This window comes from Lethenteron reissneri, chromosome 59, assembly GCF_015708825.2.
Source record: "Lethenteron reissneri isolate LAM-NWPU_2019-01 chromosome 59, ASM1570882v1, whole genome shotgun sequence".
In the NCBI taxonomy this organism is placed as follows: domain Eukaryota; kingdom Metazoa; phylum Chordata; class Hyperoartia; order Petromyzontiformes; family Petromyzontidae; genus Lethenteron; species Lethenteron reissneri.
The window spans coordinates 7,880,888-7,906,676 of NC_083837.1; the positions used below are offsets into that span (position 1 = coordinate 7,880,888).

Genomic DNA, 25,789 nt, shown 5'->3' on the forward strand with positions numbered 1-25,789 from the left:
GATATCCCACAGAGCACACACAGCCCCCCCCCCCCCCCCCCCCCCCCGTTGGTGGCGCCAAGCGGCTTAAGCGCCTGGGCCACCCGGAAACCAAACGCATGACGCCAAGAGGCTTAAGCATCTGACCCGCCTGGGAAAACCCAGCGCACTGGCGCCAAGAGGTTAAGCGCCATGGCCCCGCCCAGGGTCCCAGAGCCCCCAGCAGCCCCTCCCTTATTATGTCACTACATCTGTACGATCGCCATTTCACCGTCCGCACAGATCATGCGGCGCTGCAGTACGCCTTGCGGGTTCATACAGCCATCGGGACCAATTGTCTCGATGGTTGGAGATTCTCCAAGATTTTGATTTGAGGACTACATATCGTAAGGGCATTTGCCACACGAACGCAGACGCCTCTGTCGCGTTTGCCACCCACCGCCGAGTGCGCTTGCCTCCTGGGTTCGGGGCGTTGCAGACCCTCCGAATGTGATCTCCGATTCCATTGGTCATTGCGGCTGCCGCTGAGCGCCTTCAATTGCGGGGTCCTATTGAGCAAGAAGGGAGGGATTCTTTGCTGGGATTGTCTGTTGCGGAGTGGGGGGCGCCTCCAAATGGAGGACACCTCCCTCCTCGCTTTACGCCGTCGCATCGGGGGAGTTGGTTGGGGGGCGGAAAATGTCGACTCGTGGGGGTTATTCCAGGGTCTTTTGATGCATTGGGACGGGAGATCTCGCCGCCACCGGCTGGTGGTGCCTTCCACATTGAGGGGTAGAGTGGTGTGGGCTGCGCACGAGCGACTCCTTCACCTGAGGACTCACAAAACCCTTACCATGCTCCAACTGGATTTTTCTTGGCCGGGCATGGCAAGGGACGTGGATGATTTTTTAGGGTCGTGTACTCAGTGCGCGCAACGGAAGCCACCAGCGAGGGGGTCCAACCCACCATTGCAGTCTATCAAAGTTTCCCGGGTTAACGAGCTCGTCGCGCTTGATATTCTGGGCCCATTCCCCGCTACACCTATGGGAAATAAATACCTATTGACGGGTGGAATATTTTACGCGATGGCCTATGGCCTGGCCCCTCGCCAACCAGTCGGCAGCAGCCCATCGCGGAGGCCTTTGTCCAGGGCTACGTCCTCGACAAAGGTGCTCCGGAGCGGCTGCTGACCGACCAGGGTAAAAAAAATTTGGGTAAACTTCTCCACGAAGTGTGCGTGCTCCTGGGTACGAAAAAAATTCGTACCTCCCCATATCATCCGCAAACTGACGGGATGGTGGAGCATCTGCATCGGACTATCACGTCCATGCTGTCCCAACAGGTGTCTGAATCCCAGACCGATTGGGACCTTCATATTCCGGGGGTTTTGGCGGCCTACAGAATGGCTCCTCATGCGGCGACCGGATTTTCGCCCTTCTTCCTAATGTACGGTCGCGAAGGTAACCCACCTGTCGCGACTCAAGCTGCAGATCTCCACGCCGCATGCTAAATCCAAATTGACTGACCATGTCAAATTCAACATCGCTAAATTGACAGAGGCGTGGGAGGCGGCCATCCAAAATTCAGAACTCCGCCAGAGGGCGAATGAAAGGCTCAGGCTGGGTCGGGCACATGTGCTCCAGTGGAAACCGGGTGACAAGGCGTGGTTGCACTGTCCCCAAGTACCACTGGCGACCTTGTCTAAGCTGGTGCGGCCGTGGCGGGGGCCCGTCGAAGTGGTGCAGGTCTTGCAGCCACAATGTGTACGTGTCCGATGGGGGAAGCGTCGGTGGTTCGTGCACCCCTCCAGGTTGAAACCATTCGTTGCGCCCCATGTTCCTACCACACACACGCATGGCCAAACATGTGAGGGGTCCACCGACTCCCGGAGTCCGACTTCGCTGCTTTCGCCTGACTTGCCACCGACTGTTCCACCTCCAGGTGCACCAGGATTGAAGTGCTCACGACCGCCAACCCCTCTCGGGGGGGTCGGGGGTCGCTCATCTGCGAAGCCAGATACTCTCGCACCCGGACTATTGACACCCACCACTGGGCCAACCGGGGCTGCCCCTTGTGACGGTCCCCGCTGCAAGAATGCGCGCCAAAACGCGCAGACTTTTGTGAGATTGGCCGCTTGTGCGGCCCTTGCGGGGGTCGCGGGGTGGGGGGGGGTCCTAGAAATTGTATATATGTTGTTGTTTTATGGGATGGGGTATTTATTCGGGGGGGGGGGTGCGTCGGGTTATTTTTCTCTCTCTTGTTGTTGTTGCTGTTGTTGTTAGTTACGCGAGGCACACACGGGTTTGGGGGGATGCATCTTATTGTGAATTTTGTTGCAGCCGGGACGGCTGCGGGCTGTACAGGGGGGGGGGGGGTGATGTAGAGGTGTTACGGGAGGGCAAACAAACACACCGGGCGTGGTTATGCCCCGTACGCGAAGAGATGCTTACATCCCACATCCGCACCGTTAGCCTGGGGGGCTAATGCGGCGCTGGGATCCCCCACAGCCCCACCCCTCGGTGGGGGAGTTGCTATATAAGGCGGTGAGCCAGAGGGCTCGGGGTTCAATGTTCAGCTTAAACCAGCGAAGCAAGAAGACCGGCTAGATAGGCCCTGGGACTCCCCTGGCTCGCCGTCCTTCTCAGGACCGACCAGGGCAAGCCAGTGGCGTGGCCCCGAGAGCCCAGAGCCGATGTTCTTCTAAGAGCCGGTCTGGGGACTCAGGGTGCCGTAATCCCAGCTTAACTAGAGCTGGGTCAGCTAGCCTCCCCGAGCCCTGTAGTGGAGGACCTAGGATTAGGCTAGCCGGGACAGAGATTGTGGGATCTCCCTGTTAGACGGGTGAAGGGGCCGATACCCCTTCGAGTGTTGTATATCTCGGCCTGTAATATACAACTGTGGTTAATAAATAAGTGTGCCTCCGACTACGTCGTCCAAGTCTCCTTGAACCTACTACAGTGTGTCTGTATGTTCAATCTGTCTAATATGTGTCTATGTGTTTGTGTGTCTGTGTATGTTCAATCTGTCTAATATGTGTCTGTGTGTTTGTGTGTCTGTGTATGTTCAATCTGTCTAATATGTGTCTATGTGTTTGTGTGTCTGTGTATGTTCAATCTGTATAATATGTGTCTATGTGTTTGTGTGTCTGTGTATGTTCAATCTGTCTAATATGTGTCTATGTGTTTGTGTGTCTGTGTATGTTCAATCTGTCTAATATGTGTCTATGTGTTTGTGTGTCTGTGTATGTTCAATCTGTCTAATATGTGTCTATGTGTTTATGTGTCTGTGTATCTTCAATCAACACCCAGGAACAGGTTTGCAGATTTGCTGAGCATTTCTGTGAGGTCCTGGGGGAGGGAAAATCTCTCAGCCAGGAAAACATCATAGAACAAAGTGGGGATAACCCTGCTGAGGCTGCAGTGCCTCAAATATTGGAAGAGGTCACCCCCTGTGAGTGGCTGGCTAAGGTGCCATCTGTTGAGGAAGTACTGAAGGCGATCCGGAGTCTGAGACCAGGAAAGGCACCGGGCAGAGATGATCTCCCAAGCGAAATGCTGAGGGAGGGTGGCGTTCGTGCACAGACTGCCCTATATGACATCATAACAACAGTCTGGACCGCTGGACGGGTACAGCAGGATTGGAAGGATGCCCTGGTGGTCCCCCACTTTAAGAAGGGGGACCACACAGACTGTAACAACTACAGGGGCATCTCACTCCTCAGTGTGTCGGGAAAGGTCCTGGCAAGGATTATTCAACATCGCCTTGCTAGGCACGCTGAGAAGAGGCTTGCGGAACCCCAATGCGGTTTTAGGAAAGGGCGGTCCTGCACAGATGCCATATTTTCTGTCCGTCTGCTACAGCAGAGGTGTAGGGAATTCCAACAAGACCTACATCTCTGCTTTATTGACCTGGTCAAGGCCAGGGTTGCGATTTCCGCATGGAAAATGCGGAAGGAGGGTTCAAATTTTCCCGCATTTTTGCTAAAGTCAACCGCAAACGGTGGAAAGACTACTCCTATGACCGCGCGCTTTTAACAACACGTTAATGCGTTCTATTGGAAAGGATACATGCAAGGCCCAGCATCACGTAGGGCTTTGAGTTACTGATTGGAATGAATATATGATTTCCGCATTTCCGCACAAGAACCACATACTTTATTCAAATGCGGAGCCGTGATTACGAGCACATGTACTTTCACTTCTTCGCATTCTTCCAGCGCTTCATGTCGTCTTCGGCGTGAAAGATGCTGAGTTTTGGCTTGTCGCGGGCGCAAACTATAAGCGCGTTCAACTGCTTGCACGAGAGGAGCAACCACTCCTCGGGCTTGATGTTGTTTTGCAGAGAGAAAGCCCTCTCACAGCCGACCGACCTGTGCGCCAAAGTTTTAATCGTTAGCAGTAAAGTGTATATATTCGCAGGAGGTATAAAGTAGCTACGACAGAGGCAAATGAGCGTACGCTGGACAAGGATATTACCTGAGCGGAAACGCGTGTGTATCTGAGCGTATCGAAAACAGCGTGGGTATCTGAGCGCTTGGCCAAAATTACCAGTGGATTTCCCAACGCGCTGCAATCTGAGCGACGATGAATAGTTTTGCATATCGACAGAATATGAATAAAGAAAATGCTACAGTTTTTTGTTTTTCCTTTGTCGCTACGAGTACTGCGAGGGCTCCGAATAGCAGACGCTAGGAGACATCATGGGGCTGGGCAAAAGGGCCTGAGCACAGCGCCGGGGGTTGCGTCGATCCGGAAAGATGCAACCGTAGGGATTCCTATCGGCGACAAACATGTCAACGGTGGCGTCGTGTACTTGTGGCAAGTGTGCTTCATCGACGGCATCGACAAGTACTTCGACGCACAAGAGCTCGCGGCTCTCATTGATTTTTTCACAGTTCGTGCGCACCAACAACGCTGTCTGAATGCAGGAATCCATAGTTCATATATACATATCGTTTTTTCCAGAAGTCAGCAGAGCCAAATGGGCATACGCAAGATATGTGCGCCAACCGCGCGAGTACGGCACCGAGAAAGGCGGGAATCGAAGTCACGATTTGCGGAAGTCTTCACAGGAATCACCGCAAATTGCGGAAATTTGTGCGGAAGAGGGTCACAGAAACTACCGCAAAATGCGGTCGAAAACAGCATGTTTGCGGAAATTGGTGCGGAAATCGCAACCCTGGTCAAGGCCTATGATACCATCAGTAGGCCTGGGCTCTGGGTTGTTCTCTGTGCTTTCGGAGTCCCTGACCCTCTGCTCACGATCATTAAGGACCTTCATGATAGTGGCCGGGAGTCGGAGCCTTTCCCTGTACACCTTGGGGTGCGACAGGGATGTCCTCTGGCTCCCACATTATTTAACATCTATTTCGACTGCGTAGTTCGTGAAGCCTTCAATAGCTGTACCGGGGGAATTTCCATTTGGTACAGATATAATGGGAGGCTGATCGATGCCCGGGTGCGATCAAGGGATGGCTCCCTAGTGGTCAACCACGTTGTGTATGCCGATGATTTGGTAATAGCTGCTCATTCAGAAGAGGAGTTGGAGACGCTGCTGCTGAGACTGGAGCGTGCCACTAAGAGGTGGGGCCTTACCATCAGCCCCACCAAAACTAAGCACCTGCCTGGGTATTTTGTACCATCGGACACTCCACCCCCACAACTCCCAATCGGTGATGGGGCAGTTGTGGAGAGAGTGGAGAGTTTCCCATACCTGGGCAGTGTGCTTATGACCGGCTCCAGTTTATCAGCAGAGGTCTCACTCCGAATCAGTCGAGCGGAAATATCTTTTCATCGGTTGCGTAACGCTGTGTGAAAGCTACCTCGTCTGTCGCTCCACACGAAGCTTCAGGTCTTCTCGGCCATGGTCATTCCCTCCCTTCTCTACGCTTGCGAAACGTGGACCCCCTAATGGAGCATCTTCGCCGGTTGGAAACATTTAGGCTGGCCTGCCTACGATCCATCCTGGGTTTAACCAGGCTGGATTGTGTGAGGAGCTCACAAATCCTTGAAAGATCTGGGCAAAGTCCCATCGGTGAGCTCCTCCGGCAGGCAAGGCTGCGTTGGCTGGGTCATGTAGCCCGCATGCCCAGCCACCGCATGTCTAAACAGCTTTTGTTCGGCCGGATCGAGGGGGCTAAGCGGGCGCGGCACGGGCTAGAGAAGAGATGGAGTGATGTGGTACAGGAGGACGTGGAGCTGAGTGGACTTGCCGATGACTGGTACCAGCGGTGTCAAGATCGGCCTCAGTGGAGGAGGCTCGTGAAGGACGCTACTGGGCAGTTGGAGGCAGTCGCCCTCCAACAACAACGGAGGGCGGAGGAGCGACGCTCACAACAACGAGCGGAGTGCCGGGTGGCTAAAGCACAGCAAGTTGGTACAGTAGGGGGCACAGGTGGTGCATCAGCCAGTCATCTCGGTCATCTCGGTCAGTCGACCCGTGGCACCTGGGTCTGCCCGTGACCTCCTGCCAGCAGGCGTTCGACACTTCACGTGGCCTCAAGGTGCACTTGGCCTGGCACAAGCGTCGTGGTGACGTCACCGCCACTTAGTGGCGAATGGCGGTTGTTGTTGTTGTTGTTCAATCTGTCTAATATGTGTCTATGTGTTTGTGTGTCTGTGTATGTTCAATCTGTATAATATGTGTCTGTGTGTTTGTGTGTCTGTGTATGTTCAATCTGTCTAATATGTGTCTATGTGTTTGTGTGTCTGTGTATGTTCAATCTGTCTGCTACAGTATGTGTCTATGTGTTTGTGTGTCTATGTATGTATGTCTATGTATGTTCAATCTGTCTGTTGTGTGTTTATGTCCATGTGTTCTCCGTGTGCGTGCCATATTGAATGTCTGTTATTTTAGTCGAGGTTTTCTGTCGCCGACCATTTACATTCGCCATGAATACTATTGCCATAGACATACCCTACTAAAATCACTCAGGAATGTCCTTAACGCTCGTGACGTCACTCCACATCGACCACCCCCCCCCTCATTAATATTCATGAGCAGGTGACGTCCTATTCTTGGGCCTTTCGGTAAAGCAACGGAGATAGTAAAGTCACGTGGGTGGAAAAGGAAGACGATTGCTTGTGTGGCAATCGAAACTTAGTGATCTATTTTTTTTTCTACCTACGTGACTTTACCGAACAAACCAAAGAGTTGATTCCTGCGGTCATGAAAGCTTCAAATCAAGATTTAACGTAGATAGGTTCAAAGAAAATAACAAAAAACTACGACGTTTCGATCGCGACACAAGCAATCGTCATCAGGAGAATAAAAGAGCGAGAAAGTTGCTGAGGCAGGCTGCTTTAAAGGTTTTGAATGTGTGTAGCCCAAGGGCCATAAACGTAGTCGGCGGGGCGAGTGACGTTAAAGTGAGAAATGTGCAAGTCAATGTAAGATCGCAGAGTCACCGCCACATCGAGGATATCTCTCACAATTCAGTGGCCACCTCCGAGCCTTCGTCATCGTGGAGGGAGCTCTGCGACCTACATTGACATGCAAATTTATCACTTTAACATCACTCGCCCCGCCCACTTTGTTTATGACCCTTGGGCTACACCCATTTAAAACCTTTAAAACGGCCTGCTTCAGCAGCTTTCCTGCTCTTTTTTTCTCCTGGTGACGACTGCTTGTGTCGCGATCGAAACGTCGTAGTTTTTTGTTATTTTTGTTATTTTCTTTGAACATATCTACGTAACTTTTCCGAAAGACCCAAGAATATGAATTCCTTGAGACCTCATTTGCCAGTAGCAAGATATAGTAATAGGTTTTACCCTTTTATCTGGCACCAAAACTGAAACCTTTATACAAGGGATCATGTTTGCAATAACCACAACACAAGCAGCCTTTTTGTTTGCATTTTGACTGCTTGTGTTGTGGTTATTGCAAATATGATCCCTTGTATAAAGGTGTCAGTTTTGGTGCCAGATAAAAGGGTAAAAACCTACTACTCTATTAATTTCTGCAGTCACGAAAGCTTTAAGTCGAGGTTACGTCCTCCACATGGACCATCCCCCCCTCATTAATAATCATGAGCAGGTCACGTAACTCCACATCGAACAGCCCCCCTCATTAATAATCATAAGGTGACGTCCTCCACATGGACCCCCCCCCACCCCTCATTAATAATCATGAGCAGGTCACGTAACTCCACATCGAACAGCCCCCCTCATTAATAATCATTATAAGGTGACGTCCTCCACATGGACCCACCCCCTCATTAATAATCATGAGCAGGTCACGTAACTCCACATCGAACAGCCCCCCTCATTAATAATCATTATAAGGTGACGTCCTCCACATGGACCCCCCCTCATTAATAATCATGAGCAGGTCACGTAACTCCACATCGAACAGCCCCCCTCATTAATAATCATTATAAGGTGACGTCCTCCACATGGACCCACCCCCTCATTAATAATCATGAGCAGGTCACGTAACTCCACATCGAACAGCCCCCCTCATTAATAATCATTATAAGGTGACGTCCTCCACATGGACCCCCCCCCCCCCCCCTCATTAATAATCATGAGCAGGTCACGTAACTCCACATCGAACGGCCCTCATTAATAATCATAAGGTGACGTCCTCCACATGGACCCCCCCCCCCCATTCATAATAATTAGCGGCTGACGTCACTCCATATTGAGTCCCCCCCCTCCCCCGCGGCATTAATAATGACGTCACTCCACACACAGAAAGGTGGAGCGAAAACTACAATTTGTTTCGGCACAATTGCTTGCACTTTGCCGCTAACACGTTCCTTCGGAGTGGGCAGGTAGGAACTTGGTTGGACAGCGCATTCGTGCACGACAGACAAATATGCACGACAGACAGACAAATAATCCCTAGTGGGCAGTGTGGACCCTGTTGTTCCTACCTGTAGTATTAGCATAAAGTAATCTACGCGTCACCTTCAGTAACGTGCCTCCCGTGTGTCTCCCGCGCGTCACGTCACTCAACATAAATATTCACGTCGTCGCTGCATTTCATTACTAACGCTGAGGAAGTTGGAGCGACTGTTGCTGCTTTTGTAACGCCATTTAACCCATCTTTATAGAGCGTTCACCATCACATTAATGCAACGTCACATCGCGCTGCATTTCCTGCCTTCATTTCCTTCTTCGCCACGTCTAACTAAAGGGAGGTCAACTTTACACGTCCAAATTATGCTGAAATAAAAATGTATCCTAAAAATCGACATTCTTCAGCTCCTTTGCGGCCATTGACTCCAATTACAATGTTTGCAACTCTGGCGAGCTAAAGCAGAACGTGACGACGTCTCAGAGCACTGCACCTTGAGTCTGTGAGTGTCCGTCTAATGCAGAGGCACAGCGGCATTGCGTCAGCTGTGCTCATCACATTGTTGCGTGCAACAATCACTGCCGTCGCTGCAGTGATTGTTGCGTGATTGTTGCGTGCAACAATCGCTGCCGTCACTGGCACAAAACGAAGTAAAAAAACACCTCGCTTCATATCACTGCAGCACTATATAAACTCACCTTCAATTTGTTCAAATTCACTGCTCTGATACTTGATTCTCTTCTGCTTTCAGTTGCTGTACTAACTCACATTAATGCAGTGCTACAGTTACATGCAGTACGGTGTTTTATGAAAAAAATGTTGCCAATACTCCCCGCCATTACATTCCGCTAATTAATCATCGTTAACGACTGCCAAGAAACCTGGAGCGGAAATCAAAATTTGTTTAGGCACAAATTACAGTTTTTAAAGTCCATGGTCCCCTCTTTATCCAGAGCTAACCGGACAATGAATTCCACGCCACATCCCACTGCATTTTCTGCCTTCATTTATTTCTTTGTCACGTCAAACAAAAGCAAGGTGAACTCTACGCTTGCAAATGATGCTAAAATAAACATTTCTCTGCTGTTTTGCCACCATTGCCTCCGATTCATATTGTTTGCTACTCCGGCGAGCTGCAGCACACGACAATAAGTAAGTCGCAGAGCACTGCACCTCAAGCTATTGGAATTGTTTAGGCCCAGAGGACATTTTATAACGCAAATTGCCCCTTCTTTATGGAGACATTTCTCGGTGATTATCCAGATATTGTATCGATTTCCAATTTATTTCAAATACATCAACCGAAAGCAGTGAATTTTAACACATTGAAGGTGAGTTTATATACAGTGCTGCAGTGACATGAAGCGAGGTGTTTTATGACTTCGTTTTGTGCCAGATTCACTGCCATTTAAATTTGCACATATTACAGCTTCCGTCCTAGGACGGGCAAAGATGCGAGTCGGGAATATGCAAGCTTAGAATAAGCAATGTTATGTTTAAGTCAATGTTCATTTATCTTAAGTCTAAAACAGAGTCATGGTTTGATGTATTATGTCCGTATGGAATATAACGTGCACGTGTGTGTGTGGAAAAGACATCGCCACTGGGGAGACAAAGGCGGCTTGGCGTGGTGCTGACCTCCCACCCCCTCGTGTGCCGTGCCGGCCTGAATAGGCGCTGCTCACTAACAGCACTTGCCCCAACAGTCTGTTGAGGCTACACGGGGGACCTTTGCGTATGTGTACGTGATTGTGTGCGGTAAGCGCTGTCCCTTGCACTATAAACCAAAGTGGCCCGTGTCAAATTGTCGGTATGAGGCGAACATCAATGACAGTGTCCTGGACCTCACCTAGGTCAACTCGGCCTTAAATTTGTACTGTGCTCGGGATACTCATTGGGCACTCGCTAACAGCACCTACCTTAACACGCCAAATAAATATATATTAATGATATACATTGTCGCTGTGAAGTGTGGTGATAATTATGCATCACCTCCGCCAACGGTGCAGCACCGACTGGTTTGCCTCGATAGGTGCTCGCTGGCAGATGTTGCCCAGCTGACTTCAACGCGACATTAGCGGTGCTGTATCTGTATTCGTGGGAGTTTTACGGCCGGGGCAAGTGCTGTTAGCGAGCACCTATTAAGGCTGGTACGCGAAGTGGTGGATGGCCAACACCAAGCCCAGCTGCTGTGTGTTCGCAAGTTTCCTGTCGATTCCAAACATGTACGGCATGTACACTAAAAACTGGGAATGGCTTTATAAGTTGTATAATCTGCTGTGTATGTAGATGCAGCTGGTTCTTCGTGTTGTTCACATGTAGATGCCACTGGTTCTTCACGTTCTGCAAATGTAGATGCCACTGGTTCTTCACGTTCTACAGATGTAGATGCCACTGGTCCTTCATATTCTGCAAATGTAGATTACACTGGTCCTTCACGTTCTACAGATATCGATGCCACCACCGCCATCTATTACGCAGCGGTTGAACTTATGACTCTCGGTCCGAACAGGCAACTGGACATACGAACGGATTTGTTTGTATCTCTGAAAGTTTGTAAGTCGAATGTTCATGAGTAAAGGAGTCCCTGGACTCAGCATACACAGAAAGCATCACCCCCTCACGGTACACGTCATGCTCGGGGCCACTCTGACACGTGACAAGACTCATCCTGGTTACACTCCATCGACTTGAACTTGAAATCTCAGATGCTAAGCAGGGTCTGAGCCTGGAGTGTTCTTGGATGGGCGACACCGCCAATGCACAAACCGGTTGCTATGGGGCCATGGGTCCACGTGTTGGCTTCCCATTGGCCATGAACTCATTCACCCCCCACCTCTGCACTGAGACGTGGTTGAGCGGTAGGAGCGCGCAAGTTGTCGGTTCGAGCCCATGGGCCGCCCTGGTTAAGAGTAGATGTGGTAATTGTTTTAATATTATTTACTGCGGATGTAAAAAACTACTAAATTATCTGATTATATTATTCGGAAACAAGAGGAGTGGGCCATGTGTGCCGATATCGCGGGATATATTTGAAAAAGAAAAAAACTGCTCGCAAATTACTAGAAAACCTTGCCCAACGCTGCTCCGTTGAGCCGTATTCCAGCTCTCCGCGGTTTACCGAGTGAGCTCTGTTTTACTGGAGCATGGGGGTGATGTGTTGGCTATCCACGGTTTACCTCGTGAACTCTATTTTACTGGAGCATGTGGGGTAATGTGTGTGCTATCCACGGTTTACCTAGTGAGCTCTGTTTGACTGGAGCATGGGGGTGATGTGTTGGCTATCCACGGTTTACCTCGTGAACTCTATTTTACTGGAGCATGTGGGGTAATGTGTGTGCTATCCACGGTTTACCGAGTGAGCTCTGTTTGACTGGAACATGGGGGGTGATGTTCCAGCTCTACACCGTTTGACGCTGCTAAGACTCTCATCTCCGCGTCGCCAAGCAATGCCATGAGAGCTCCGCATCCTGTGCAAGCTGTTGAATGATTCGACCCTTGAGGACGATTTTGATGGTGTGCTTTTTTGTGCGATAACGTAGCACGCTCACCCCCGCTCATGCACAACAACGACAACCCTCACATCGCCGCGTGCATATCTTAGCCACGCAGTCGTGGAGGCGAGTCACAAGGACGGCCGAGATGGCGGATCGCGAACGTTCGAAGTGGCAGGGTGAGGTGCGAACGTTGGGCACAAGAGCCGCGGTGCGGGGAGAGGAATGGAGATGTGGGTTTTGTGTCGAGGTGAAATTTAAAAAGAAAGAGTGCACACACACAAGACACGAAGGAGCCACCCAGCATCCTTTCATACAATTACAAAGGTGGAAACCGTGTAGAATTAGTTACAGAAAGAGGGAGTGACAATTTCGGACCCAGGAACGCAAACAATATTTTTTACACATCTCATCTATAAACCCTGCACACAGATTTACAACCTCTCACCGAAGGTACATGTCCACTCGAGTGGAAATCTGCCCTTATTCGTCCAGCATATGAAATTGGCTCCAAAGAAGACCCTAATTATTAAAAACGAATCTCTCCATTCTTTCACCAGTTACTAAAATTTTCGAGAAATTACTTACATCGTAAATAAAACATATGTTTCTGCATCACTTTATGCAGGAACATATCTACATTGGGTCCTGTTCATCCATAACATCCTTATTGGCAAATCTGTGCTGTACTTTCCAAATTCATTAACCCCATCGTCAAACCCAAGATGTCCATCTGATTGCCTTTTAACTATCGCAAGAACAAGAATTGGAATAGGTAACAAACCCTTTGCCGTTAAAGCATCAACGTTTTGGAACAACCTTGTTTCCTCCATTAACATAAAAAAGATATCCTCAAGCAGAAGATTAGTGCTGGATACAACCACATTTCCAAATGTGATGTGTAACTTTAATCCTTACCCGTGTAGCGATAGTTACATTATAATGTGCAGTGTAATTGAGGGACTGTGTTGTTGTCTTGTTGTGGTCTGGGACTGTTGTTGTTGTCTTGTTGTGGTCTGGGACTGTTGTTGTTGTCTTGGTGTGGTCTGGGATTGTTGTTGTTGTCTTGTTGTGGTCTGGGACTGTTGTTGTTGTCTTGGTGTAGTCTGGGACTGTTGCTGCTGTAGGCTCTGGGTTCCCAGGTGGGTCCAGACGCGTAAGCCTCTGGGCGCCAGGCACTGGGTTCCCAGGGGGTCCAGACGCTTTTAAGCCTTTGGGCGCCAGGCAGAGGTGGGACAAAGTCATTGTTATGCAAGTCCAAGTCGAGTCTGAAGTCATCAAATTCATGACTCGAGTCTGACTCGAGTCCAAGTCACATGACTCGAGTCCACATCTCAGAGGTGGGACAAAGTCATTGTTATGCAAGTCCAAGTCGAGTCTGAAGTCATCAAATTCATGACTCGAGTCTGACTCGAGTCCAAGTCACATGACTCGAGTCCACACCTCTGGCGCCAGGCGTTGGGTTCCCAGGCGCTTAAGCCTTTTTGGCGCCGCCAACGGGGGGGGGGGCTGTGTGTGCTCTGTGGGATGTCTGGTGGCGCACACGGCCCCACCCCTCCTCGGACCAGGCATAAAAGGAGAGCTCCCTGGACGATCGGGGCCCAGTTGTAACTCAAGACGCAAGACCCACGACCAGCCATCTGAAGACCCTGGGATGCTGTGAGAGCCAGCGCTGGGACTCTGGAACTCCCGACGCTACGACCTTGTGAGGGCGAGCGTAGCCAGAGTAGAGTATCTAGAGTATCTAGGCTGCGTAGCTAGGCTGTGTACCTAGGCTGTAACAGAGTATCAGGACTGTTGGAGTGTTGTATTGTAATAAAGAAGTTACATCTACAAGTGTCTCCGGAACCCGTTACATTTGGCGTCAGAGGTGGCAATGGAGACAAGAAGTAAGCCACGTACCTTCAGTCCTGACGGCGATGTTGAGGAGCAAGCGGCGACGGGGCAGCCAACTCGGGCCGACAACAACGCCGCACCACCGGCTGAGCAGGCGTCCACCACACCTGCCGATCCTCCTCCAGCGTCTGGAGCAGCAATGGAGGAAACGCTGCTTCGCCTCACCGAGCTGCTCCACGCCACCGTCTCCATCCTGGACGACATGCGTCGCTCACAGGCGGAGGCAGGAGGGAGAGAGGCGGCGCAGCGACCGCGCCATCCCGCCGGCTCCAACACAAACACATCCGGGTGTGTCGTCACTTCTGCGGGGGGAGCAGTGGCCGCTGGGAGCGACGTCACTTCCGGGCCCAGCGTGGGCCATCCCGATGACGCCGCGTCATCAGCGCTGCGTCCCTCACCGCCGGGTGACAGCTGTTGGCAACCTAGCAACGCCGCGTCATCAGCGCTGCGTCCCTCACCGCCGGGTGACAGCTGTTTGCAACCGCCGAGTGAGAGCGCTGCGAACGCGCAGCCACCTTCAGCCGGGTTGCCAGGCAACGGAAGCTTGGCTCACGTCCAGCAACGCCTGCCAGCACTCAAGGCATTTTCTTCAGAGGGGGGTGAGTGGGCAGCGTTCGAACGCCGGTTCGTCTCTCTTATAGAGACGTCCGGCTGGTCGGAGTATGAAGCGCTCCAGGGCCTCCCGGCCATGCTCGACGACGACTCCCTCGCAGCACTCCTTGCTGTGCCACGCGCGAAACGTGCCACGCGCGAAACGTGCCACGCTCACGGATGCCCTTCATCAGATGCGGCTGATTTATGGACCCCCATCCGAAGCACGTCACCGCTTCGATGCGAGGAGGAAGAAGGCCTCCGAGTCGGCGATGGGGTACCGCAGCGCGCTGCTGGCCATGGCGAAGGTTGCCTACCCTCGCATGGATGAAGACGCTGTGGAGTCACTCGTGCTGCAGAAGCTCATGAGCTTGGCCCGCCAGCTTCGAGTTGCCATGCCGACAGCCGACGACGACTTCACGTCGCTACGTGCTGCCAGGTGCATCCAAGCACACCTACATTGCGATGAGGACACGACCATCGCCGCCTGCGCAGGCCCACCTGATGCACAAGCCTATGACGTGCATTCGGGGCCTCATCAGGCCTTCGCAGCAACAGAAAATCGCGGATCGTCCAACTGGCGATCCCAGCGAGATCACCACCAGCGGGACCGGCCAACCTCGCGCCAGGACGGAGCGTCCATCGTCTGCCACAACTGTGGCCTTCGGGGCCATGTGGCATCCGGCTGCCGGGTCCCCCGACGCCGGACTTCAGGACCTCCGGCGCCTCGGCCACCACCTTATCCTCGGCATACCCAGGCGAGTCACGACACCTCGCACTCTCGGCCCCCACTTACAACAAGCACGCACCCTCACACCACACAGGGGGGTCATGCTTCGGAGGAGGGGGATTCGGGCCCATCATTGAACAACCGGGCGCTCGGACCGGGTCAATGGTCCGAGTTGGCCCATAGGGTCGTTGCCGCTGCGGCAGGGTCCTCTGCCGTAGTGGGTTCCATCGAGGGCGTTGATGTTCGTATGTTGATCGATACGGGTGCGTCGGCGACCATCATTTCAGACATAATTTATAACATTTTGCCCGATACATGCCGTCCCTTGCAGCCAGTTGATGTGCCATGCTATGCCGCAAATGGGGGTTCGTTGGGCATCACCGGACGGATCAATGCTCAGATCCGCATTGCTGACGTCCAATTAGTTGGGCCCATTTTGGTCTCATCAACCCTCGCCGTTCCGTGCCTCCTCGGAACAGATTTCTTGGGGAAGATGCCCATTAAAATTCTCATTAACAAAGGGTGTATTGAGCTCCCCTCCGGCCGACGCATGGCCTTCCTACCCACACCCACTCGGTTGCACTCCGCATCTACGACGGTGCAGGCGTTGGCGGCGTGCACAATTCACATTCCTCCTGGCTCTGATGTTAGTTCCCCTCCGGTTTCGTAAACCCCTTGATTACGACGCGTTCATGGGGGGTGCTGTGATCGGGCCTTCGCGTTCAGCTGAGCGGGTGCCGGACCTCGTGTGTGCACAAACGCTCGTGCGAAGCGACCACGACCCCTTTATCCAGGTCCTTAACGCGGGATTGGAAACGGCCGTTATCTGTCAGGGAATGGTGCTTGCTCACGCGACGCCAGCCCCGCCAGAAAATGTGATCGTGGGTCACGTAGGGGGCGAGTTCTCTTCCGTTGCCAAGCCAGGTCCTGACACAGGATGGCTCGACGCACTTTGCTCCACTTCTGCCGATTTGTCACCATTACAGCATGCTAAATTACGCACGCTGCTGAGCGATTTCGCCGACGTTTTCAGTCAAAGCAAATTCGACATTGGCTGCACTAAATTGCTAAGCCACCACATCGACACGGGTGATGCCGCTCCAATTCGTCAAAACCCATTCCGGTTGAGCCCGGCCGAAAAGGAACATGTACGGGTGGCCGTCAACGATATGTTGGCGGCCGATGTCATTGCGCCATCAAATAGCCCATGGGGGGTGCCGATCGTTCTTGTTAAGAAGCACGACGGGAGCCTCCGCTTTTGTGTTGACTTCAGGAAACTTAATAAGATTTCTGTGGCCGACGCCTACCCGCTTCCCAGGATGGACGAGTCGCTCGATGCCTTAGCAGGTGCGCATTACTTCTCCACCTTGGATCTCCTCTCGGGGTTTTGGCAGCTACCCCTTGATGACGCATCCAAACCAAAGACGGCCTTTCGCACGCCGCAGGGACTGTTCCAATTCAACAGACTTCCCATGGGTCTTCACTCGGCCCCGGCGACGTTCCAGCGCCTGATGGAGCTGGTCCTCGCTGGGCTCCAGTGGGATTCTTGCCTAATCTACCTCGATGATGTAATCGTGTTCAGCAAAACTTTTGATGAACACCTCACGCGATTGAAGGCAGTTTTCCTTAAAATGCGAACGGCTAACCTCAAATTCAAACCGCAAAAGTGCCACCTCATGAGGGATTCGGTTCGTTATTTGGGCCATATTGTCAGCCGCTCGGGAATTGCCACGGACCCCGAAAAGACAAATTGCGGGCGCTCATGGCCAACTCCTACCTCTGTTGGGGAGGTGCGGAGTTTTATCGGCTTCGCCTCATATTATCGACGATTTGTTGCGGGATTCGCATCCATCGCGAAGCCCCTCCACGCATTAACGGCCAAAGGGGTCAAATTCCGCTGGGGAGAGTTAGAACAGGCATCTTTCAATGCCGTCCGAAAAGCACTGGTCGATGCTCCTACCCTGTCTTATCCAGATTTTACCACTCCGTTCATTCTGGATACAGACGCCAGCAACACCGGAATTGGAGGGGTGCTGTCGCAAATTGTCAATGGAGTGGAGCGCGTCGTCGCCTATGGCAGCAGGGTGCTGTCGCCCGCGGAGCAACGTTACTGCGTGTCGCGCCGCGAATTGCTTGCTATCGTTTTTTTCATAAAGCAGTACAGGCCATACGTGTATGGCAGGCATTTCACAGTACGCTCCGACCATGCGGCGCTACAATACGCCTTGCGAGTGGACCAACCATCTGGACAGCTCTCGCGTTGGCTCGAGATCCTCCAGGACTTTGCGTTCACTGTCATTTACCGCAAGGGGATTCAACACGGGAACGCCGACGGGTTGTCGCGGCTGCCGAACAATGGGCGCTGTGCTTGTTTTTTGGGTGCGGGGCGTTGTAGGCAGCCTGACGGGGTACCGCCCCCATCCCTTGCGGCCGCGGCCGGGGATGGGGTCGGGGACCACGGGGCTCCCTCCACGCAAGTTCCGCAGGACGCATTGCTGGGCCTCGGGTTGGATGACTGGGGACGTCTTCAGATGGAAGACGTCTCCCTCCTCAAATTGAGACGCCGCGCTAGGGATGCCGAGGATCACAGGGGGCAGGGGGGCCCCGTATCATATGTCATCCGGGAAGGCGTCCTCATGCATTGGGATGGGGGGTCCCAATCCCACACATTGGTGGTGCCCACCTCCCTGCGGGGGCGACTTGTGTGGGAAACCCACAGTCGCCTCTTGCACTTGGGTGTTCAGAAAACACTAGCTAAAATCCCATTGGAATTTTTCTGGCCGGGCATGGCAAACGATGTGGCTGACCTTGTGCAAGGTTGCACAGAATGTGCATGGCGGAAACCACCTGCTAGGCCGTCCTGCCCGCCGCTCCAATCCATTAAAGTTTCCCGGGTCAATGAGATCGTCGCATTGGATATTTTGGGTCCGTTTCCCGCTACTCCTCGGGGTAGTAAGTACCTTTTGGTTGGGGTCGAATATTTTACCCGATGGGCCATGGCCTGGCCACTCCCCAACTAGTCTGCAGCAGCCATTACGGAGGCCTTTTTCCAGGGCTACGTCCTGGACAAGGGTGCTCCCGAACGTCTGCTGACCGACCAAGGGAAAAATTTCTCTTCCACGCTGTTGCGGGATGTGTGCAACCTGCTAGGGACACACAAAATTCGCACCTCGCCATATCACCCCCAGACTGACGGTATGGTCGAGCGATTACATAGGACACTTACCTCCATGCTAAGCCACCAGGTGTCTGAGTCACAGACTGATTGGGATCTCCACATACCTGGTGTCTTGGCCGCCTATAGAATGGCGCCCCATGCTGCCACGGGGTACTCGCCATTCTATCTTATGTATGGTAGGGAGGTTTGCCCCCCAATCGACGTACAATTGCACATTAAACAGCCCGCACCTAAGGCTAAGATTGCCGACCACGTCCGTGCTAATGTGCGTCGTCTCATGGATGCCCGGGAGGCTGCTCAAAATAACTCAGAAGCCCGTCAGCTTGCCAACGAGCGGTTGCGGAATCTCCGCACATCCCGCCACGTTTGGGTGGAAGGGGACCGCGCCTGGCTCCACTGCCCGCAGGTACCATTGGCTACTTCCTCAAAACTGCTTAAGCCTTGGAGAGGCCCGGTTGTTATTATTCGCGTTCTCTGCCCGCAGTGTGTCAGGATCCAGCATGGCAAGCGACGTTGGTTCGTGCACCCGTCACGTCTAAAACCTTACATTCAACCCTACACACCTCCTTCACTTCTCCGGGGCCGAGAGCGCGACATGTCTGACGAGCCGCGCCGCGATGATGCTGCTTCTAACTCTCGGGCAGGTCCCGCTGACCCGCCCTCAGGTGCCTTGGGAATGAAATCCGCCACGGCCGACCAAGCGGGAACAAGCTTGCCCGCGGGATCAGCGACCCAGGACACAAGCGCAACAGCGGGTCGTCGGTCCCCTCCCGCCTCCGTCGCGACCGATGGACCTGCCACTCGGACTCGCTCAAAACTCAAACGATTTTCATGACCCCCGCCCACGAACTCTCGTCCCAACGCGATGCCACTCACCTTGCCATCATGTATAGTGGGCGATTGGGGCGTGCGTTCATCCTGCATATATGTGTTTATACAGTGTTGTTCTGCATCGGTGACCACAGGAGGGGGAGAGGCGCTTTCTTCTCATTTTTTTTTCTTGATTGTCACACACTCATTCTGATGGTTAACAAATAATTTCTTGTACAATTGTATTTTTTTTTTGACAGCCGGGTCGGCTGGAGGCTACGTAGAGGGGGGTAATGTAGTGACATAAGAAGGGAGGGGCTGCTGTAGGCTCTGGGTTCCCAGGTGGGTCCAGGCGCGTAAGCCTCTGGGCGCCAGGCACTGGGTTCCCAGGGGGTCCAGACGCTTTTAAGCCTTTGGGCGCCAGGCGTTGGGTTCCCAGGCGCTTAAGCCTTTTTGGCGCCGCCAACGGGGGGGGGGGGGCTGTGTGTGCTCTGTGGGATGTCTGGTGACGCACACGGCCCCACCCCTCGTCGGACCAGGTATAAAAGGAGAGCTCCCTGGACGATCGGGGCCCAGTTGTAACTCAAGACGCAAGACCCACGACCAGCCATCTGAAGACCCTGGGATGCTGTGAGAGCCAGCGCTGGGACTCTGGAACTCCCGACGCTACGACCTTGTGAGGGCGAGCGTAGCCAGAGTAGAGTATCTAGAGTATCTAGGCTGCGTAGCTAGGCTGTGTACCTAGGCTGTAACAGAGTATCAGGACTGTTGGAGTGTTGTATTGTAATAAAGAAGTTACATCTACAAGTGTCTCCGGAACCCGTTACACAGCGGTGTCTAGCATAGTATCAACATGGCTCGATTATTTCAACTCACTACAATACGGGACATCTGGCAAAAACATTACCAAGCTGTGTGCACAGAATTCTCTGGCACGTGTCGTGACGGGTACTGCAAGATCCGACCATGTCCGTTCAGTGCTCGCTGAGCTGCATTGGCTTCTGATTGCCGAACGAACACATTATAAGGTTGCACACATTACACACAAAGTGCTTTCCACAAATTTAACACAATACCTCGCTGATCTCGTCAAGAAGCATAAACCATCTTCACTCCGGTCATCCTCACAGCAGCTTCTGGCTGGCCATTGAACAAAGACGGTCACGGCATTGCGTGCTTTCGGATGGACTCCTGCGGCCGTCCAGAACGCTCTTTTTTCCGATATTAGGAAGCCGCTGAGAGCTCTGTGCACTTTCAAATAGTCTCGATTGAAAACGAATTTCTTCAGAACTGTCTTTTGTGTTTAGTTTGTTATCCTTCCCCGCATCTCCAATTAACACGGTTGGCTATGTACAGTGCGAAAGAAGTTCAACATACATGTGTTTCCAGGTCATTGCTACGCATTCCCAACCCCTGTAATTGACTGCAGATAAAATGCGGCGCCTTTGCGTTCGATCGCCTTGCACTGTGAGAAGGGCGTGGACAACAAGCCGCACTCTTCATCCGATTGCCATGACGAGGAGGCAACAGATCGCTGGATGCATTGTCTGTGACAGCGAGACAGCTCGGACACCTCTTAACCCGAGCCCGCGACTCTCCCTTGCAGGCGTCCACCAGCGTCCCCCAGCGCCCACCCGGGAGCGATGGAGCTCTACGCGAGCAACGTGTCGGCCACTGCGGCCTTCGTGGGGTGGTCGCCGTCATGGCGCTGCCCGCAGGGCTGGGCTCCCCGCGCCGTCCACCGCCCCGACTGGGAGCGCCCGCTGGCGGGGACGTCCCCGCGCCGGCTGCAGCGCGAGGAGCGCGTCGCGCCGGGCCGCCACCGCGTGGCACTGGAGGGGCTGACGCCGCTCACCGGCTACATCGCGTGCGTGTCGTGTGCGCCCGTCCCGCCGCTGCTGCTCGCGCCTCCGCAGCAGCAGCATCAGCAGCAGAGGTCGTCCCAGCAGCCGCATCTGGCGCGGCAGCAGCCAGCGCCGCATGGGGGCGAGCAGGGCGCCTGCGTCGCGTTCCACACGACCGGCCCGGACCTGGGCAACCGGAAGAAGGAGATGGCGATCGCCATCTGGGTGTCGAGCAGCGTGCTGTTGCTGCTCATCGCTGCCTTCCTGCTCTACGGCTGCCTGCGCATCTGGTGCCGCCGGCGCAGGGAGCTGGGCAAGGGCACGGTGGCCGGTGGCACCACCAAGCAGCAGCAGCAGCCGGAGGAGCAGCAGTTGTTGCCGCTGATGCAGCAGCAGCAGCGGCAACAACAGTGTCACCAACAACCAGAGCAGCAGCCCTTCCAGGAACAGCAGCAGCTGGAGTTGAAGCAAGAGGAAGAGCAGCAGCTGTTGCTGACACAGCAGCTGTTGCTGACACAGCAGCAGCAGCAGGAGTGTCAACTACAGCAGCAGCCAGTGCAGGAGGAACAGCAGATACACCAAAGACATCAACATCAGGAGCTGAGTCTGCAAGATCATAATCAGCACCATCGTCCACAGCAGCAGAAGCAACAGGAGGAGCAGCAGGAGCGGCAGCGAGAGGAGCAGCGTCAGGAGAAGCAGCAGGAGCGGCAGGAGAAGCAGCAGCAGAAACAGCAGCAGGGGGAACAGCAGCAGGAGGAGCAGCAGGAGGAGAGGCAGCAGGAGGAGTGGCAGCAGGAGGAGGAGCAGGAGAGCGACGCTGTGGATCGTGGCGGGAAGGGAGGGCTCGCTGTGCAAGAGGAGCAGCAGCTGGGAGGGCGAGCGGCGACTCCAAGCCCGGACCCCGGCCGGACGGGCGACCCCAGGGTGCTCGCCCCGAGCCAAGGCCGTGTGGCCGTGGTCGCTGGTGGATCTGGGCTGGCGGAGTGAGAGGGCCCCGAGCGGTGGAGCTGCCGCGGGGGGATCGGCGTCTCGGTGCTAGTGGAGCTGGGCGCTGCCGAGTTGGGGATCCGTTCGGTTTTGCTCGCGCGGTCGATGACTCGCGTCGCTGTAACTCGGCCGTGGCCTGGGCGGCCCGGAGATCACGGCGCCGAGCCGGTGACCCCGAGGTACTGGGTTTAAAGCTGGGTTTTGGCCGCTAGGGGTTAAACCGGGTTTCTTAAGGGTGGCGAGTTGATGGTCGAAGCCCGGTCACCAACGATGGGTGGAGACCTAGACTCCAATACCGACTTACGAACACTATTCGATGCTCTTCAGTAGAGGACTGCATGTGGAGACCCATCGACTCCCAGAGTCCTATACATTCACGTAGGCTGAGTTGATATTAAACCAGGGCTCTTAAGTCGTGATGGTCTCAGCCCGGCCATCAATGGCGACACAAAATACACCACCATGTTACTTTTGGGTTTGCACTTAATTTAGCCGAATTCCAGCTCCGACAATTAAAATATCGGTTTGACCAGTCACGCCACAAACATTACCCTCATTTGGCAGAAGGGCTGGGAAGGTGCTGCCCGCTACCGTGTGGGCCGGAAGTCACGTGAAGGAGGGGATCTCAGAGGTGGTCCTGTGATCGTGGCTGTGACAGTATCATGGACACACTTTCACTGTGGCTCTCCTGCTCTGGGCTATTTCTCTGCCGAACATCGACCTTCCACCAAAGCGTAAACCAGACGCAGCGTCTGTGAAATAACGCACAGGAGATTTACAAGTTTTACATTCGTTTTGCAATGTCACTCGCATAAGGATGAAATCAGAAAGGTTTATTTTCGTAATTTCGTTCTCACCGTCATCATCATCGACATCACCACATTGCTTCACCATTTTTACAAATAGATAAACCGTGCTTATCCCATGATGTTTAACTTTATCAATTCACTGTTAGATGGAGGCTCCCTGAAAGCAACTAACAGCTATCACGATCATGTGATGCAGTGATCCACACTCACAGCCACGCATAAGCCGATTCCATCGCTCCATCTCCTTGGTTAACCTCCTGTCGGACGCGTTCCGCTCTGCATCCTGTTTCATTTTCATGGAGTGGTGCGTTGAGTAATCATATTACCTGTAATCGTATATTATTAGGAGGGTTAGAATAATCAGATTATCATAGCCGTTTTGACAGTCTACTGCTGGATGAGGCCATGTCGTATGGGTCAGGGTGGTTATTTTGACCGTACTTCACCACGTTGGCCAGCAGGGGCTTGTGAAGGCAGGGAGTGGAGGTGTGGGTAGCAAACAAATCCTTGCGGAACCCGAGTGCGCGTTGGAGCCGACGCGTCATTGCACACCCGGCATGACACAAACAACGCCTCTCACAAGCGCCAACACACACAACGTGGGTGAGGCTATCGGGACACTGCTGTCAAGAGTGAAGAGCAAATCCCAATCGCTCAGAGCGCAAGCGTGTACTTCAGTGTCTCCAGGTATTTTCTTGCTATCTGTATGGTTATGATTATGCTGTATGATTCAAATATGTCAGTATAATCCGAGTTAACAAATATTAATAAGCTGTAGCGAAGACCAGGGTTCTGTGTTGCATCTAGCGAGGGTTCTGAGTGTTTTACCGGATTGTTTACGGAGCTTTATGTCGCACGGCTGGAAGCAACGAGCATTGTGAACGTTAACCGAGTCAACTTCCTCACTCAACTTGGGCCCAGAGCCAGGCTGCACATGGTCGCCACTGTGAACAAACTTTATTTGCTCAACGCCAGCCTGGGCCACAACGGAGTGGAGAGGGCGATGTGGCCCTCGTGGTCCCCGCGATACCACGGTCCGTCTCCTGCGCACGAGCCGATCTCGGCGCTCCATCCTAGGGTGCGGGCACGGGCCGGTGGTTGGCATCGTCTTGGGGCTTCGTTCCCCCTCCTTTGGCAGCCACTCTGTCACCGGGATCCGTCCAATCGGCCGTCAGCGAGAGAAGTCCTTGGGAGGAGACGTTAACGGAGAGGGGAAAAAAAGGCACAGCAGCAAACGGACGACCCGAGAGGAGGCGACCCGAGAATAGAAATGGACAAGATCCGGCCCCGAGTGCTTCGGACCGTGAGAAAGCAACGTGTGGATGCGATCGAGGAGTTTTGAATCGGTGCGCAGGACAAGCGTGCAGGCGGTGCGTTGGGGGCCCCTCTTGTGGTGGCTCGCCACGGTAACGGCGCTGGAGCTGACTTTAGTCGTCATCATCAATGCCTTCCCTCGACCGCCAATCAACCGGTTATTCACCTGGGCTATTCCGCTTCGTGCTGCACGCGAATTATAAAGCTAATTTCGCAGTGAAAACTGAACGGTGACTGGTAACAATACACACACACCTGATGCCGTGGCTTGAATGACCAAATGATGCTTCAGGATCCGTGACAGCGCTGTAGCGTCACAATCAATCACAAAGCGGGTCGGTGGGATGAGTACTCTCTACCGTGACAGCCTCTCTATGTCCTGGGCAAAAGGGCCATTTCTCCAAACGTCTTCTGTGGTATACTTTTCTTCTTAAGGCCACAATGTTATTGACGAATGTGTTTTTTTTAAACACCTATTTGTTTTTTCAAAGAGTTGACTTCAGCTTGTCTCGTAATCGCCTGACACCACGTCACATGATACAGACAAAGCTCCCCCGTGTGGCCTTACGGGGGAGCTTTGGGGCAAGTGCTGTTAGCGAGCACTTCTGAAAGCCGGCACGGCACACGCGGGGGTCGGTAGTTCAGCACTACGCCTGGCCGCCTTGGTCTCCCGAGTGGCGATGTTAACAAATTACACCAGCTACACATTTGAGGCCGAGTCGACCTAGAGGTGGCCCAGGACCGGTTCAGAAAATCGTCACTGGTGTTTGTGGCCGTAAGTGGTAAACTAATTCGGGCCCCCAGGTTCATAGCACAGGGTGCAAACCGCTGCGCCACCGTTCCCCACCGCGCGCGGGCAACACGAGTTGGCAAGGGTGGGCCGCTGTCGCAAGGCTGCATGCCCGACGTCACGGCTCTCCTGCCGTGTCATGGCACGCTGCTGCTCAACACGTGCCAGTCGGGGCCCCTTTTGTATTTTAATGCCACATTCAGTGTTTCAAAGCATCACAACTGCCATAGTACTATTATTATCACGTGTTATTGGCGTTTTACGATTCGTGTTAAGGTGATGACATATCGTGGTGATTTTGACAATAAAGTTCTGCTTTTACAATGCAATGCTTTCATGTGTCCGTGGGCTTCACCGGCGGGTTCGTAAAGGCTGTCTCAGACGCGGTAGCTACCGCATCCAAGACGGATTTACACCACATGGAGGGGGCAGCACGTGCCAGAGACGCCGCGTGGGCTCGTCGCTGGGAGGGACAGCGCTCGAGACTGACGGCAACCCGAGGGAACTCGCCAGAAGGGCGCCTGGCGGAGAGACGGAACGGTGAACTTGGCTCGTGCGCAAGTGCTGGATGGGTCGTTGCACTACA

The 25,789-nt window shown here is 53.3% G+C and overlaps 1 protein-coding gene and 1 pseudogene across 1 annotated transcript; one reads left to right on the forward strand and one right to left on the reverse strand.

The window, feature by feature from the left end:
• LOC133357740 (cytoplasmic FMR1-interacting protein 2-like) overlaps positions 1–1,793 on the reverse strand; it is a 22,888-nt pseudogene extending 21,095 nt beyond the window's left edge.
• Positions 1,794–2,064: 271 nt separating this feature from the next.
• On the forward strand, positions 2,065–25,519 carry LOC133357702 (putative uncharacterized protein DDB_G0271606). The gene is made up of 2 exons (XM_061575796.1): positions 2,065–2,078; positions 21,063–25,519. The coding sequence occupies exon 2, from the start codon at positions 21,100–21,102 to the stop codon at positions 22,288–22,290; it is 1,191 nt and encodes a 396-aa protein (XP_061431780.1). The 5' UTR covers positions 2,065–2,078; positions 21,063–21,099; the 3' UTR covers positions 22,291–25,519.
• Positions 25,520–25,789: the final 270 nt, after the last annotated feature.

Coding starts and splice junctions, on each gene's coding strand:
- LOC133357702 (XM_061575796.1), top strand. CDS start 21,100: ATGGAGCTCTACGCGAGCAACGTGTCGGCCACTGCGGCCTTCGTGGGG.